This window comes from Accipiter gentilis, chromosome 27 (assembly GCF_929443795.1).
Source record: "Accipiter gentilis chromosome 27, bAccGen1.1, whole genome shotgun sequence".
NCBI lineage: Eukaryota > Metazoa > Chordata > Aves > Accipitriformes > Accipitridae > Astur > Astur gentilis.
The window spans coordinates 1,899,892-1,916,763 of NC_064906.1; the positions used below are offsets into that span (position 1 = coordinate 1,899,892).

Here is a 16,872-nt window from a genome sequence, read left to right on the forward strand (position 1 = left end):
ACATAGTTAGTGACAGCAATGGGTAAAAGGGAACACCAGCCATACTGTGCTATGGCTGGTTACTAGCTACCTTCTCTCTCCTCCCCTAACCTGTAAGTATTTTCTGCAACTTCTCTCTCAGATGATTTAATATAGTAGAAAAAGGAGTTTGAAAGGAGCTGCTACTGTATTCCTTGTTTTAACATGAGACAGAAGCAAGTATTTATTTTGATACTGTAACTTCCACTACAATTCAAAAATTTATCCTGAAAGAAAGGTTAGAGTTCTGTCACTACCTGCATTTTAATTGCTAAAATCTACTTAACAACAAAACATGATTGGGCCTGCATTGTTTTACATGAATTGTTACTTCTTTTGTTATCTAGAAAGTGACTGGCACAGCAAAACAGCCAAGGATAATACCCAGCCCTTTCACTACTGGGCCTCCACCTAGACTCTTAACTATAAAACCAAGCTTTTCTAAAGTGTGGGTTTTCTTCTAGAAGACCCACACCCAATAATGCCATGTTTCCATTATGCACTGGACTAACTCTGAGCTGTATTTAAATTAAATATATCCAAGATCTTTATTAAGGAATTACTCAACCCAGAAAACACAAAATCTTACTGGAAAACTAAGAAGTCAGGCTTTTTCCCCAGCCATTTGACTGCAGACACCAAAGCCATTATACTGAAGTCATTACTGCACCAGGAAGATCTATTTGCAGGACAGGGTTCATTGGCTTGATATTAAAATTAAGCAACAATATACTCTTTTCTAAAATATCACTGAATCAAAAGCCCACAGAAATTGTGTATCTACTTGAATTATTGGACAAATTCAACATTAAAATTACTTCTGTTCACAACAGAATTAAAACCCTGACAGCAGTCGTTGCAATACTCTCATAGTAACCCAATGTCAGACTCATAGTAAGCAAGCTTACATCCAGAAAGTCTTTTGTTCCCCCTTTCCCAGCATTTTAGGTTCCCAAGGTATAAAGAGAAGCTGTAATTTAGCTTAACTGTATCAGACAGTACCTGATTCCCACCTGCAAGAGAACTCCCACAAAGTCTTTCTTGGGCTGAAGTTCTGCTCTAACACTTGCTGTGTGGTGCACGTACCTGAACAGTAGGGCTGAGCACTATAGAAATATTCTGGATGTTCATTTTTGTTTCCAGTTCCTTTGCAATAACATGGTCCATATGCACAATCAGCCAAGAAATTAGGAGATGGTTACACTCTGGCAACTCTTTCAGCAACCTCTGGCATTCCTGAACTTTCTCAGCTTCTGTGCTCTTTCCACAAGCATCTTCAAAGCGGGGCATTAGCTCTTTGGTAAGCAAGTTTTCAGGCAGTTCTCGTAGGTACTGTTTCAGCAAGCTGGCTACTGTATTGGGCTCGTATTCTTCCAGATTGGGAGATTCTTCTCGATCATAGGCTGCTTTTAGCTCATCAACTTTTGATTTTATTCCTTAAAATATTTAGATCAAGAATTAAGAGAAATCTTCAACTGTAAATGTATAATAGTTATATTTAAACTTTTTTTTTTTTGAGATGCATTTATTTCACCTCTCCTTACAATTTAAGCTAATTGAAGAAAACCTTTTAAAGATTATCCACATGGAACAAAGTTAAAATCATGACTGAAAAATTACATGATCACTGATTCTAAAAGCACTGACTACTACTGTGAAGCAAAACCACAGCACTGCTGAAGCTCTGAATCAGAACTGTCTCCAGCATTCACTTGCATCAAGGAACATAAAATGGGGTGAGGAAGGAAGGGTGGGGGTAACATAAGATCATTGTGTATTTGCAGTCAGCATCTTTCAGGCTGTTCCATTATACAGCCCTAAACCAAGCAGCAAATAAGTTAACTCAAATACTGCGGAACAAGTTCTACCTATAACAGCTTCCCTCTGTCAAAACAAAACCTAAACTTTGTAGTTTCCAGACTTCCAGCTGGCCCTCCTCAGTGGAGGAATCTCACACAGGATTCTTGATTTGAGACACTGCATGAATAAAAGTGGTGTCCACATAATTATTCCACCCAGCCAAGTTTTTCAGTAAGGTGTTTTAATAACTCAGTGACATTGTAATCTTCCTAAACTCGGGGAAATTTCATTCTTAAAGCTCAAACACCCACTTGGTTTACACCAACTCAGTGCACTGCCATGGTCTGGCTCATACACAATAAGCAAAACTGGGTGTACTCAGCCCATGGTAAATGCCAGGTAAAATATGCTCAGTTTCACGTCTTAGTCATCACGACAGCAGGTAGGTGGTTAAGCCACTGCAATCATTGTCTGTCTGAGCCCTCAATTTAAATAATCTTACACACACAAGAGGGTGCTATTGCACTGGAGAACACCTAGAAAGCACAAACATCAAAAATGCTTTACAGAAGCACACCTTCTTCTATGAACCTTCGCAACACATCGTGTCTTGAAAAAACACACAACCAGAATGTCCCAATAGGCAAGATGAAGAAACAACTTAAGCTGCTGCGGTATTTATGCATGCTTCCCAAATACCATGCAGATCGACAGCATGAAGACAGCTTAATGAAGCCTTTAAAATAATTTCATTACTGTTCTACAGTGCTAGGTAACTTATTTAAAATGCTTTTCCTCACAGTCCTTTTCTCACTTGTTCTTGCTCCCTTAAACATACCCACAGAGGTACTTACACGAGTTGTATAGCAGCTGCAGGTCACAAATAAAGGGACTGTTCTATTTAACATGACTACAGTTCTGATGTTTCATTTATATAAGCTGGTGTTACACAACTACAATGGTTAATTAGCCTACTGTTGTTAAGCTTAAATAGTGAAACTTGTATTTTTCTGCTTATTAGTGTATTTGCTCAAAAAAAAGTTGTTTAAGGAAAAATAAACATACAATGGAAGTAACTGGAAAAAGCAACTTAGTGGAATGCTTAAGTAATAAAATGGTTATATCTCATCTTTGCTTTTGCAATCAACTAGCATTGTATTTCTAATGCAGAAGTAAAAAAAATACAAGCTAGCCATACTAACACATTTTATTCATCGTTACTATCCTATCACAAAAGGCCAAAAACAAGCATATTTTTACTGCCATTAAGCAGCAGTACCACCATACTAGCAACTTTTCTGGTACTTCAGACCTATGGGTTTGCTTAACTTTAGCTACCTGATTATCTTTTTGATAATTAAAATCAATGCAGCTATAAACAGAGTCTCTACATGGTGAAAATGGTAAAATAATATCAAAACTGCAAGTAAAGACCTCAGGAACCTGCATGTCAGTGTGCCCAGAGTACCTGAAACTCTGTAGATGCCTTCACATTTCATGCCATACTTCTCTACGTAATCTATACATTCACGGAAAACTGCTGGCAGGCGGATGCCATCATACATCATGGTCCTGTCTACCGCATCAGACAAAGGAATGCCAAACACGGGTCTATGACTTGGAACATCCACTTGAGGTATCTCTGTCTCCTGAATTGGCTTTTTCTTTTTCTTCTTCTCTTTCCACTGTTTTACAACATCTGCTGCAGTTAAGTCTTTTGACTTCTTCTCCTTATGTTTGTCTTCCTTATGTTTGTCTTCCTTGTGTTTTTCATCTTTGGGCTTCTCTTTTATTTTAAAATCCTTTTCCTTTTTCTTGGAAAAGCTGGGTTTCTTGAAGACATGTATTCCCTTGGACCGCTTCAACTTTGAAGGACTTTCAGCTTCATCACCGGAACTGTCCTCTTGAAATGCAGCATAACCTTCCGCTATTAAGCAAAGGAGGAGAAGGCAAGAGGACAGCTGTTAAGTCTGTTTAGTTTCTAGATAGCATATTGTAACAGGGAAAGAATAAGTAGTAATATGTAAAGAGGAAAGAGAAGCAGCAACATGAATTAAAAAATAGCACCTGCCTGACTCTTCAGAAGGTTTTCTTTAGTTGTTACACAATTAAGTGGACAAGGATTAAATCATGGTTGCATAATGACATCAAAGATAAGCCACACAGCTCCTGAATGATCTAAACAATTAATACTTTATATACTTACTCATAATGGCAATGTCCATCTGATGGGCTAGTTTCCCATCTAATAGTCAAGGAAATGCAAAATAAAAACAACTGTCTGGCAACTTCTCTAGTTCCTGTAATCAACAGTATAAGAGTTGCTGTTAAGGATCATCTACTACATACATGTAAGTCTAACAAACTTCTATTAAGAATGAACTAATCTTCAGCCACTTGACTCCCCAATTGCCTTCCAGAATATTATTAATTTTAAGATAAGTATGAAGTTAATAAAGTTTCAGCCTCAAATAAAATAACAAAAAAAGTAAAAAATAAAAAAAAAAGCCCAAGCACGCTTACTTTTCCACTAGACAAATAAAACAATTCCACTAACATTAACACAATACCTGTCAGTGAAATTGCATATTTGCCTTAAAAAGTATATGCAAGAGCTTCAAACAAATCCACAGGCAGAGTACACTGTTTCAGCAGCAAAACACCAAGTGCCATCTGAAATGCGCACCAGTACTTTTAACTAACTACGCCTCCGCAGCTAGCCCTGCCTATCCTTCAGGCAAGAACAAGGAAATCTTTAAAGGTGGATTACAAATAAAAAACCCCCACAACCAACCCAACAACATACAAACCAACGCAACTTCCAATTCAATTAATTGTGATTTTAAATATGCAGTACCCCACAGAAGAAAAGTAAGCCTGAAACCTCATCAACAAAGACAACATTTCACATGCCATTTGCCCCAGCTGTGTCCCCCAAGGCAGCGGGCAGCAAGCTCTTGCTTCAGCGTGAAGCCCCAGTTATACAGATCCTTTGAGGCTCTTCCACTACCTACAGGCAGTGCCTCTGCCCAAGTGAGGAGGCACGCTGACAGCCAAGTGCTCTTCCCGCATGAATAGTTTTGGGTGGTGGAAAATTACCCCCTTAGATTATAAGGGAGAGCATCACGGATGAGATTATAAACTGTAATTTTTACAGGTGAAAGATCTTGTGCAAAAGAACCAGGCGATACTCAGCCTTTTATTCTTCCAATTCTAAACTGTATTAGGCTGCAGAGTTTCTCAGCGTTATTTCAGCACATCCAAGGAGCTGTCTGTATTTTGAAGCCTCCTTGGCTGCTCTGTAGAAGGTAGCTTTTAATAGTCAAATAAATATAGGAAATGTATTAATGCATGGAACTGCCATAAAATAATTACAAATGTTTGACCAGCTCACCTTTCCCATCCTGGACTCTTCCCTAGGACTACCAAACATGCACTTTCATAGAAGATGAAGAAAGATCGTAGCACTATTCCTGGCCAAGTGAATTTTAATATAAAAATGCAACTGTTAACTGGAGGACAACTAGCAACCAGGTCTCATCCTCCCAGTTTACTGGCTATGCCATCATTCACTCTTCTTGTAAACTTTTTGTAAAATCAGAAATGGGTAAGAAAACGCATTTAAGGGTTCAAGGATTCAAATCTCACTATGATACGGAAAGAACTGCTGACGCGCCAGCTACAGGACAAAGGAGGAGCACACATCACCATTGTGTTTTGTGAGAATGAGATGGGGCTGGCACTGAGTTTCCAAATGGGGTTCACAGATGTAATTTCCAAACAGAAAGCCAGACCTTCACCAGACAGCCCAGAACAATCTGCCCTCAATCTTTCCTGCTCGGTCGCTGTAACAGCTCCCAGTTAAGCAGTGTAGGGTTCCCACACACACACACTAGGAACAGTGTCAGCACATCCTCTGGGTCAGCACAGGGGACCCAAGCTTGGAGGTCAGTGTCACCAACAAACAGGGCACCTGCCTTACATGTCTCAACACTCCATGTTGCAACCCAAACCTTGGTGCTTCTCTAGATCTGTGGTAATGTAACACGAGCAATAGCACGTTACTGAAACTGGTATTTCTTGACTTCATGAGAAGACATGAAGGAGCAAGTTAAATATAAATCCAGCCCATTTTAATTTGTCTCAGCAATGTAAGTCAACAAAGTTTAGAAATATATACAAATCACAGATTCACAGAGAATCTCTCACCCATAGCAAGAGGGGGTTCGTGTGTACCTCAGAGTAGACCAATTTTCTTTACCATACTTCTGGTCATAAAATTACTGTATCCCTTTCACCAGTGATGCAATATATTGAAATATAAACAACCTAAATTTATACAGAAGAAAAATTACTGAAAGCACTTGACAAGTCAGGTAGTTTTAAATGTGGAAAGAAGTATTACCTACTGTTAGTAAACTGGTATTTCTGTTTGCTGTTTCCTCAAGACTTCTAGTACTAATAGTCTGCATTTCTCCATCACTTTAATGTATGCCAATGACTTTTCCTTGTACCTATGTAAGACCAGAGCTAATTTAATAAATACTCCAATTCCACTGGCATAAGGACTGGACTATCTACCAGCTCCTTGCTTGGGCTTTGTTAGACCTTCCACAAGTGTGCCTTCACTGCAGTTATTTTACATGTGATGCTGCAAGTATAGCCCTTAACTTACTGAAAATTATGAAAACCTCTTTTAAAAATAATAATTAAAAAAAAAAATTTCCAGTGTTACTCTGGAAAAAAATAACTTACAGGCTTAAAAGCTTTGTCATGCAGTGAGGCCACTGTTTCTATCAGTCTGCATACTTGGGAATACTTCTGCACTCTTACAATGAAGCTATAAATTCATGCTATAGTATTTACTGTTAACACAAAGGATTGCATTACGTAGAACTGCCACTTATGAAACCTACCACAAGACAGATTTTGCACATCAGGTCTCTGATGAGTTATTAAGTCATTTATACCTCTACATCTGATTTTGGCTCCCTGGGGAAATTTGCATGCATCTGTAAAACATGGATCACTTTTACATAAGGAAAAATTAGCAGGTCAAGTATGGCTATATGGACCAATGTGCAATGCTAGGATTAGTTACCTATTTCAATAAGTCAGAGGGATTGCCATCGACTTGTATACCATTTCTAAATAAAATGGTAAGAAACACATGGATGCATATTGACCTTAGGTAGATGGCTTCTATTTGCTCTCCTCACCCACAAGATGTACGTTATTATTAATAGAAACTTCAAACTTACAGACACTACCAACACTTACTATCCAACTTTCAATATATCAGTTTGCTTTCAGAATACATTCAAATCACTGATGTGAGCACAGCACTCCCAAACGAGTTCTGCATTCAGTTACTGCGCAGCGCTACGCAAGAAGAGCAAATGAAGTTGAAAGATGAAATTTGCCTTACTTTAGTTTGATTTAAAATAATTAGTGGCATTGAAAGGCAGTGTTTGCAAATGGTACTTTCCTCAATAAATACACAGTGGTATATAGATATACATTGTAATTTGTCAGTAGAATAGTATGTAGCAACACAGAAAGATAAACCTTGATGGGAAAAGCCTCTAATGCTTATCAGGGGTAGAAAATTCTAGTAACTTCTTATTCTGTAGATCTAGAAACTGTATTCAGAGCTTCTCCACACACCAGATCAGTAAAAATAATGTTTTGTTTGTAATAGCAGCTACTTGGTTATTTTGTAGGATGACAATGACCTCCTTACAATTTCTAACAGATCTCCCCCATAGACATGTCATATCCACTGCTACTGTAGAGTCCATCTCCATTAGCACTCTGCACAGAAATGAAGGATCATAAGCACAGAGACAACTTATCATGTCATTGCTCTACCTGGAACAGCTGGAAATACTATTAGAGCTTTTGCATGGTTGCTGGATGTCCACACTTCCTGAGCAGAAATTATTTTTGACAAAAATCCCATAAGATGATGGAAGAGAGAATAGGCTGGTATCTTCCACCTGGTGGTACCTAGCAGAGAGTTGCACATCGCTAGAGCCGCAACTCAGTGGAAGAAGATAAAGGTTAACACCCAAGTTGGACCAAAGATTGTTCGGAGCAGGTCCCCAAGTTAACAGTAGGAATATTTCAGCCCTCATCTACATCCCAAAAGAACATATAGCACCCCTCTGCCCAACACATTAGGGATTTGGTCTTCAAAAATATTTCCTGAAAATTTCAGAAGAGTTCATACCAATGATACTACTGTCCTTTCACAAGATAGTTTAGTTTACAATTCAACCAATTCTCCATTTTCCCAAGAATTATACAAAGAAAATGAAAATTACTCTAAACAAAAAATCCTAGCTGCATATTGAACCCATCCTGTCCAACGGTATCAATCACAGAATTAAAACAAATCAGCAGAGTAAGATCTACCTACATACAGACTCTCTATCTACAGAAACTGTAATGGGTAGAATAGCTTTTTCTTCTTAAGTATTACTTATAATTTTTTTCTTCTGCAAGGAACTGCATATTTTATGAACTTATCAACATGTGATTACTGACAGAAGGTTAATAATTTCTTAAAAAATCAATTACTCTGGTCACTGTCTCATATAAAACATTACTGCTTCAAAAAAAATAAATCTCTTTTTGCTCGCAGTCTGCCACAGCACAAGTTCTTGCATGGACAAAGGTTGTTTTGAGTCAGGAAACGGATCTGAGTTAAAACTATCCCAGTAAAAAGAAAACTAATTTTAACCCCTAAGAAGTCCCCTAATCTAACTTGCTCCACACCTAATCAACACTCAGGCTGTCACAGAGGAGTGGAGAGTAGAAATCAGTGGCTGAAACTTTTTTCCAGTAGTTGTCATACCACATGAAAACCCCAATATTTCATTTAATTTTCTATCACCTCCAAAAAATTTTTCAAACTTTTCCCCAGGATAATTGCTGTGTATTATTAGGTTATTGCCATTAACATGAAAAAGATCAAATTATTATATTATCCACATAGGAAAAAAGATCCCTTCCTAGCATACAAAAATGCTTTTTTGAAATAAGTAATAATGCTGAAGCTAACAGTTTACCTGAAAAACTAAAATGAGTAACCTTGGGATATTTGTCCTTCCCTCTCCACATACCCTCCTGCTGTTCAGGCATTTCTGAAGTTTACATTTAGAGTATTATTAAAATACCCCAAAATCTCTGTAGGATTAAAGTTACATACAGTTTCAGGAGTTTGGATGACCTTGTCATTAATTCACTCATATTTTAAGTTCAACAACCATTCACTCTGTCACAATTTAATATCAATGCTTGTCTTTTTCTCATTGAAATGTTCAATTATATTTGTTTAAAGCCCAAACTACATGGCTGCAGCAGGTTGTGTATTGTCCAAAATCAAAGCAGCTGGCCAGAAAAGTGAAAAGAAACAATCTGAACACATGCAATAGAATTTAAAAGTTGGAAGAAAGTGAACAATCAAAAGTATGGAAGGAATAACAAAAGGCGAAGCTGGAAGGGGAAGTCTTAAAATCAACCGTGTTAAGCAACTGTAAAGAGCCCCTGTCATTTACTTAAGTAAAATGTCTGTTTGGGGTATATTTACAATAATGAACATTTTTGGACTGTACGAGAGATACTGAAAGCTTTGTATGTAACTTACCCTTATACCTGACTGGCAATTATATCACATACTTATATTAGGGCTAAGAAATGCTGAATGCTTTTTATATTACAGCTGCAAGAGAGAATTTGATTCTTCCTACATTTTGCATTTTTGTGTTCTTGAGGATTTTTCATACCTTTGAAGTTTCTTTTAAGTAACAAAAATTGCTTTAAATCAGCTGTAAAATGTGCTGTAACGACTTGTGGAAGAAAGCTCTTACAGTGCTAATGTGCACAGACCTGCATGCATTTGCTGAAGAAGTATTCTTCCTCTTCAGCCTTTAATTAGATTATCACCATGAGACACGCAGAATTACACCACAAAGAAACCCACACTGTGTATAATGCTGACCTCTAACAATTCCAAATTTAGAGGTATTTAATCCAAAGTTATAACAAAAAGCTGATTTGCAAAGAAGAAAACAGGTTCTAATAGCCTGAATTTAGACCCATCCAATCAATACCAAATTTTCATCACCAATCCAATATTCTGTATTAGGTTAATGTTGCTTACACTAGGAAAAAACCTAAAGAGTCAGTTTTCTTAAAACCTGCAGGAATTTAAACTGTTGATTTTAACTGGAGGATAATATATTTTTGAGTTACAGTATCCTTGATGCCCACTGTCTTTTGTTAGTAACAACAGTCCTTCTAAACTGTGCTAGAAACAAATCATGCATTCCAGGAAACAGGTTTGATTAAAAGCAGTGCAGTGGCAGCAGGTTCTTAAAGAGTAATTATTTAAATATGTGCATGCATATTACAAATAGTCACCATATTCATCCTAACACGCCAGAATATTGTGTGCTGTCTCATTGGTTTTGATCTTCCAAATTTCACAAAGAAGTGGCAAGCTACACTGGTATCCAGAACTTCCAGACATCAGAGATACAGGTATTGTAGAAGATGAACATTATTTTGAAATTTCACTAAAACAAACATCAGTTAAAAAAGTACTAACATTTGGGCTGTAAAATTTAGGTTTCAGAGACTTGGACAGTAAGGATCTTTCTGGTATTGAGAGTGCTCAGTATCAGTTTAGTATTTACAAGTGCTTTGTTCTTTCTGAATATGTAGAAAAACTCTGTTGAATAAAAACTATTTCATGTTTCCAAAATTTTCTGCACAAATCTAAAGGTGGGAAGTAAGATTTCTCTTCTGTTCTTTTGGAGGAGGAGTATGCTTTTTAAATGAAAACTTCCATTCTGGACACTGATACACTGACAAAGAATAGATTCTACAGTCAAAGCTTTACTTTCTTCTAACCTTTACTGTCGGTTCTAGTAAATTCAGATCTCAATGCTGGATTGCACATTTTTGAACTCTGCAATAATACTTCGGCACTGCTGGAGGAAACTGCATGATCAGACTGAACTGAGAAGCTAGAGAAAAAAAAGACACAGATTTTATTGCTCCTCAAATAATGGTGCAGTGTGCACATGGAAACATGAGACGGTATACAATAGCAAACTCTGAATATGGGAGACATAACTGAGAAGGGTCAAAGTTGTTGAAACAGACTCTTCCAAATTTAAAAGTACAAAATTCAGGTCAAACTTGCATTTTTATTTTAGCTAGCACCTCAGCTACAATTTCAAAAAGCATCTATTTGGAAACACACTTCGAAACCTCCACTTAGAATATGCACAGATAATGAGATTAGAAAAAAAACCATGCCGGGCAATGCACCATTAAAGATTTTGGATAAACATGTTTATTGGTAATTCTGGGCACATGCTTGGCACCTGTATCTGCGCAATAAAAAACAAATCCATTTTTTAGTTAAGGTGTGGGGTTTTTTGGAAGAGAAACAGGTATTACACAAAGCCTGTTTGTACAAGTTAACTTCCTTCACACCTAAACAAGATCCATCAGGAATATTAAGCCATTTTGAGACAGAAAGAAAGAGAGAAAGAGGAATTATAAGCATGAAATAAGAGAAGTTGCCTACTCACTTCTTTTTTCTTTCTTCTTAAATTTTCCTTTCTTCTTCCCATGCTCCTTTTCATCATCAGATACTATATCTGGAGGCTCATGCAAGCTGTCATGAGGTGGTGAAGGCTCACCGGTGCGGTACAATCCAGGGAATTTTGTAGGACTGATTTCTTCAGAGCTGGGAGTACGAGCAAGACCCCCACTGTGTTCTACCCGACGGTGTTCACTGGGGCTGCTAGTGGGAGGCAGGAAGCACTCGGTCATTCTGATTCCCTGATATCAAAGTGAAATCTTCTGCTACCTGTCCATCACACCTGCAGCAGGGGAAAACAAAAAAGAAACTCTACACAATTTTAAGCAATAGGTTTCAGAACACCTTGTTTAGAGCTCTATCCTGAAAACACAAACAGCAATACCTTCTACAATGAATGTTCCAACTTAATGTCAAGACACAGTAATATAAAATTAGGTCCTAAGCTCAGTGTTTGCAGAATCTGTCCATTAACTCCTAAGCCATATTAACATAATAAGAGAGCTGCTATTTTAGCCATTTCTACTTTATAATATAGAAAACTTTATATATAAAGTATCAGAATATTTTAATATTTGAAATAATTCTAACAAAATTCATAGGCAGCTTGCATACTGATTGGTAATATTTACTATTAAATAGTTAGCTAACTTTAAATTTTTGACATAAAATAGATTTGTCTGGAAGCTCAGAGTCTTTTTGAGCACTGCACTTAAGGCAAAAATCACTTTCATCTTTCCCAAGCATATTTTGTAGATGCAAATAAGAACTTGCCTAGCCTGTTGCAATGGGGGGGGGGGGGGGGGCAGTTAAAGCAAATCCATCTTCTAATTATGCTTATGCAAATTAAAGAAGGCACAAAAAGAATGATTAAGTTTTTCTGGTATACAACAACTTCACATTTGAAGAGGCTATTTCAGGTCATCTGCACCCAGATGCTGGTATGTTGTTTGCTTGAGAGTTATGGCCAAATAAAAGCTAATACGAAAATTGCTGAGGGAAACCAATCCATAAGTTCTCAACAATGGAACTCATAAGCAAAAAACTCTTCCTAGCACAGATAAATTTCAGAAATTCCACAGAACAGATATGCTGTATAGGACATAATACCTCTGGAGTCCACTTTGTTGAATTTGGCCCTTTGTGTCCAAATGGTCACTCTCACATGTGAGCCCTTCTTTCAAGGGATGAAAGGAAAACAGAAATAAAGCAAACCCTAGAAAAAGAAAAATCTATTTCCCACACCCACTGGTATGCTTGGATGACAGGTCAAGTCACAGTTACATGCTAACTTTAATCCGACTTAAATCTGTGCTGCTATGTTGCTGCTGAAAAGAAACTGATCCTTTGGAAGACAAACAGAAGAAAAATAGATTCTTTTTTAGGTTTGGGGTTTTTTTTTGAAAGCTACATCAGTTCCACAGCCTAGCTCTCTATGCAGCCATACAAGTGCCAGGGCAAGCACGAGGAAAGCTGAAAGTTGGGGGAAGGTGTCCTGCACTGCAGACTTAAAGTGATCAAGGTGGCTGTGTTAGCCATAGCCTCACAAAAAAATCAAAACATATTATAAGATTACACAGAAAAGCCATATTAAACCTGTTTCCATCAGTATTCTAGTTATGACAAGAGTATATCCAGATATAGTAGCTGTGGCTTCTGCACTAGCCTTTGGACTCTGCAATCACCTCTGGTACTCCTGCTATTTAATGCTGATATATAGATTACAATTAAGAAAGTAGTCAACCCTTTGCTAAGTTAGGCAAACAATCATGGATACCCAGTATGTTATAAAATCTCATTTGGGGAAATAAATGATACATACTGGCTAAGCAGGAACTCCTGATACATCACATAAACCTGACTATAACTTCTTACACAAAAGCAGACAGCCTCTTTAAAAGACAACAGCATTAACATGAGGCACAGCCATTTTCTTTTTTTTGGTCATGCTTGTTGGGTTTTGTTATATTTTTAATTGATATCAAATATTCCACTGCTATGGTAATTTGATATTGTGTTTAAACAAGTAAATGGCGTGCTCATACAAGACATTTTAGGAGAACTGTCCAGGTAACTAAGGCTTCAGACTTACTGGTGTCAAAAAAGGTCAAAACTTTCAATTATATAAGCATTTTCAATATTACCAATGACACGGATTGGCAATAGTATTGCATCTCATCTGGGTATCAGAATGATCAATAAAATTCCTGCACAGTGCCTGTTTGCATTTCATCCACCAACCCCTCCACCCCAAAAAACAGAACCCAAAACACCCCACCAAAAGCTGCTAAACAATAGACAATATTTCAACAGTAACTCATAGAATGAAATTAGAACTATTACATATTTTTTTTAAGCAAACAGGATGGACCACACCTACAAACCAGTCCACCTCTAGAGTGGGCAAGATGGGCAAGTGCACAGAGGAAAAGGGCAATGTCATTTCAAAGGCACATAAACACCACCCTGGAAAATGAGGACACACAAACCTTTGCCTCTGGAACCTAGCAGAGCTCCTGGGATGAAGCCAGGCTTAGCCCATACGTTCCACAACACTCTCCAGCAGTGTTACTCAACTCCTAGGGTCTTATTTACAGATTGGTAAAATATAGAAAAACATAATATGGTATAGTGTTTTGCCAGGTTAATAATTACAAATGTGTCCAGCTAAGTGGGTTTTGGGAAGGGTTATTGTTTTTGTTTTTTAGAACTCTCATCCTTCACTTCTCTGCATGCAGAACACAGTGAAAATTTAAGGTGCACCTTGACTCCCACCAGTTCTCATGTATGTATGAAACAAAGTATCTCACTCCAGGAGATCACTCACAGAGTGCTTGTGGAAATTAACAGTTACTCAGGTCAGATGCTGAATAGGGCACAGTAAGACACAGAATTATGATGAGAAACAAAATATTCATGAGGTCTTTTAATACTGTTCATTCTTTATTCTGGCTAAAGCAGAGACACTGACTTAAAATAATGGTATGTATTTGTAAATGCAATGAATTAAGACTGCACTTACGTTTCATATTTTTTCTTATACAGCTTTGAGAAAGCATTACTTTCCTATATGCGTAATTTCCTAGGCCTCTAAATAAGGGAGAAATTCCACAATGCTCAAATTATATCAATACTTATCAGCAGAATCAGAGCCTTTAGGCCTACCGCGAAAACCTCTTCCACTTTTACTAATGGATGTTAATGTTCTATTACCATACAAATCTGCACCTTTCTCTGGCTTTTTACACATTTTTGCCAACAGCAATAAATCGTCAGACTGAAAATATCATTAATCCTCTCAGCATTTTGAGAAAGAACATTTCTAACATGCTGATTCTTCTGCCAACTTCACCCTCCCAGACTTGACCCTGTTTTCCCAATCTGTTACCCCTTCAGTCCTGCCTCTGCTCTGCAGCAGGCTCCTTGCTTCAAATTGCTTCTCTTCACCTATGCAGTCCTCATCCGTCAGGAGATTTAACAGCTCACTACTGCAATGTGGGGAAGGTCATTCTACTCCTCCCATCAACACAGTCCCCCAATTCCAGTAGGTTCCTCTCCCAAGACCCCTTTGTGAGATGATTCAATGTGTTAGCTGTTCCAACAGGCTTCCACGAGCTAGCTCAGCAGCAGAAGAGCTCAACAAGCACTAAAGATGGAAAGCAGAGGAGTGGCAGAACCACGATGACAGGCGTGCAACCTCCCTCTCTGGGCAGCTCCGTTCTGTGATACTGCATGCACAGCTTCATCTCCCCAGATTTCATTTTATTCTTAGTATTTTCCCCAAGCTTCAGTTTCTTTACAACATGGTGCCAGTACTCCCATGGTTCCCATCTTGATTGATTCCTCTTGTTCACCCTCAGTACATCACACACATCATGTTCTTTATCTGCATTGGTCTCTGTGACCCAAGTTCAGTCTCCCACTTCCCCCTCCCCTTGCTCTTTATTCAGCTGATTCCTACTCTCCTGCTGCACACCATTTCCTTGCAGATAAAGTTCTCCCTCTTTGTCCTCTGTTTCTTCTAGTTATTAGTTATTATTAGTTTTCAGTTCCCATTTCTTCCTGGATGTTCTTCTCTGCTGCAGTCTTTTGTTTCCTCATGATTATCTACTTCATCTTCTCACCTTGTCCCCATTTCTCTCACTGGCTCTCAGTCACTCCCTATTATCACAAGAAGTCATCTTCTTCCTCACCTTCATTACAACAGCAGGCTCCTTGACTCCCACCAGTTCTTATTCACTCAGCATTTGATTCTTCTTCCACAGGAGCCACAAATGCTGTTACATGACAGTGTCAGAGAGCTTCTTGCAGTTCCAAATGCCTCCTCAGACTTAGCTACTCTTTTCAGTACTCCCCAAAACGCAGTTTCTTGAACCATCTTCCTGCTCAACATGGAGTCGAACCCTCAGAATAACTGAGTGTCAAAAATAAACAGCATTCACAAAATATGCGTGGTATTGTGACCTTTCCTCTATTCCCCCGAAGAAAGACTAAATTAAAAGACATTTTAAACATGGAAAGCCTAAGGTATGTCCTTAACACAAAACCTCCTAGCCATCATGTCACCACCATCTTTCAAGACCATACACCAAGCACAGGAATGTGGGTTGGGGAGAGGAAGAAGCCTGCATGAGCAAAATAACGCATTTTTTTCCTAGCCTCATTTTTGAAAATAACTGAACTCTTTCCTGAAAAATTCAGCCTGAGCTACTTATCTAGTAAGTAAAAATTAATATTAAAAAGCTGAGGTTTGGAAGAAACAGAGAAGAGTGGAGACAGAGAGATATGACAGCCATCTTTAATAGATCTCACTTATTACAGTGTGTCATCTAAGTCAGCATGAACACATTAAAGAGGCACAGTCTGAAAGACCAAACTCACAGCTCTCTCATTCAGTACAGAAGGCTCCATCATTTCTGTTTTGTGCTGAATCTGTATTGTCACTTTGTGCCTTGTAACCAATTACAACAGCAGAAGCAAATTAGAGCAGGTGATTGCATGCACAGATGTTATTTTGTAAAGCTGTTGGGCAAGAATGGAAGACACAAAGAATTTTTCTGCAACAAGCATTACGCAAGACCACATCTGAAGCATGGTGGGTGTCCCTAGGTCATCCTATTTTGCCACAAACAGACACACTCTGAAAATCTGTGTTACATTGAAAATAGTCCCAAGAAGTCAGTAATCAAAGGATGGAGGCAGAGTGCGAACACTTACTCAGCTACCAGGACCTGCTCCATCATAACTACCCAAAAGCAAGACCCCGAATACAGCAGTGCCTCATCATCGTAGGCCTTCACACCAAAAGATCTGAACATACGTCTGCTTTTGGACAAAAATTATCCTAGTAACAAACATAGCTCCATTTTGGAAAGTAATGAATCATAAGAGGAAAAACCAAAAACTATCACTTGTGGTCTAAGCACATCCAAGCA

The 16,872-nt window shown here is 38.1% G+C and overlaps 1 protein-coding gene across 2 annotated transcripts in view; it reads right to left on the bottom strand.

The window, feature by feature from the left end:
- Positions 1-16,872, bottom strand: part of RALBP1 (ralA binding protein 1) — a 36,470-nt gene that overhangs the window by 5,312 nt on the left and 14,286 nt on the right. Inside the window, exons 1-4 of one of the 2 annotated variants that reach the window (XM_049830255.1) lie at positions 11,427-11,516; positions 4,025-4,118; positions 3,287-3,745; positions 1,105-1,454 (exon numbers count right to left, since the gene is read on the bottom strand). In XM_049830255.1, coding sequence (XP_049686212.1) covers positions 1,105-1,454; positions 3,287-3,745; positions 4,025-4,043 — 828 coding nt within the window. In that variant the 5' untranslated portion in view covers positions 4,044-4,118; positions 11,427-11,516. Of the gene's footprint in view, positions 1-1,104; positions 1,455-3,286; positions 3,746-4,024; positions 4,119-11,426; positions 11,721-16,872 lie in introns of those variants that run through there. The other variant, XM_049830253.1, reaches the window with a different exon arrangement.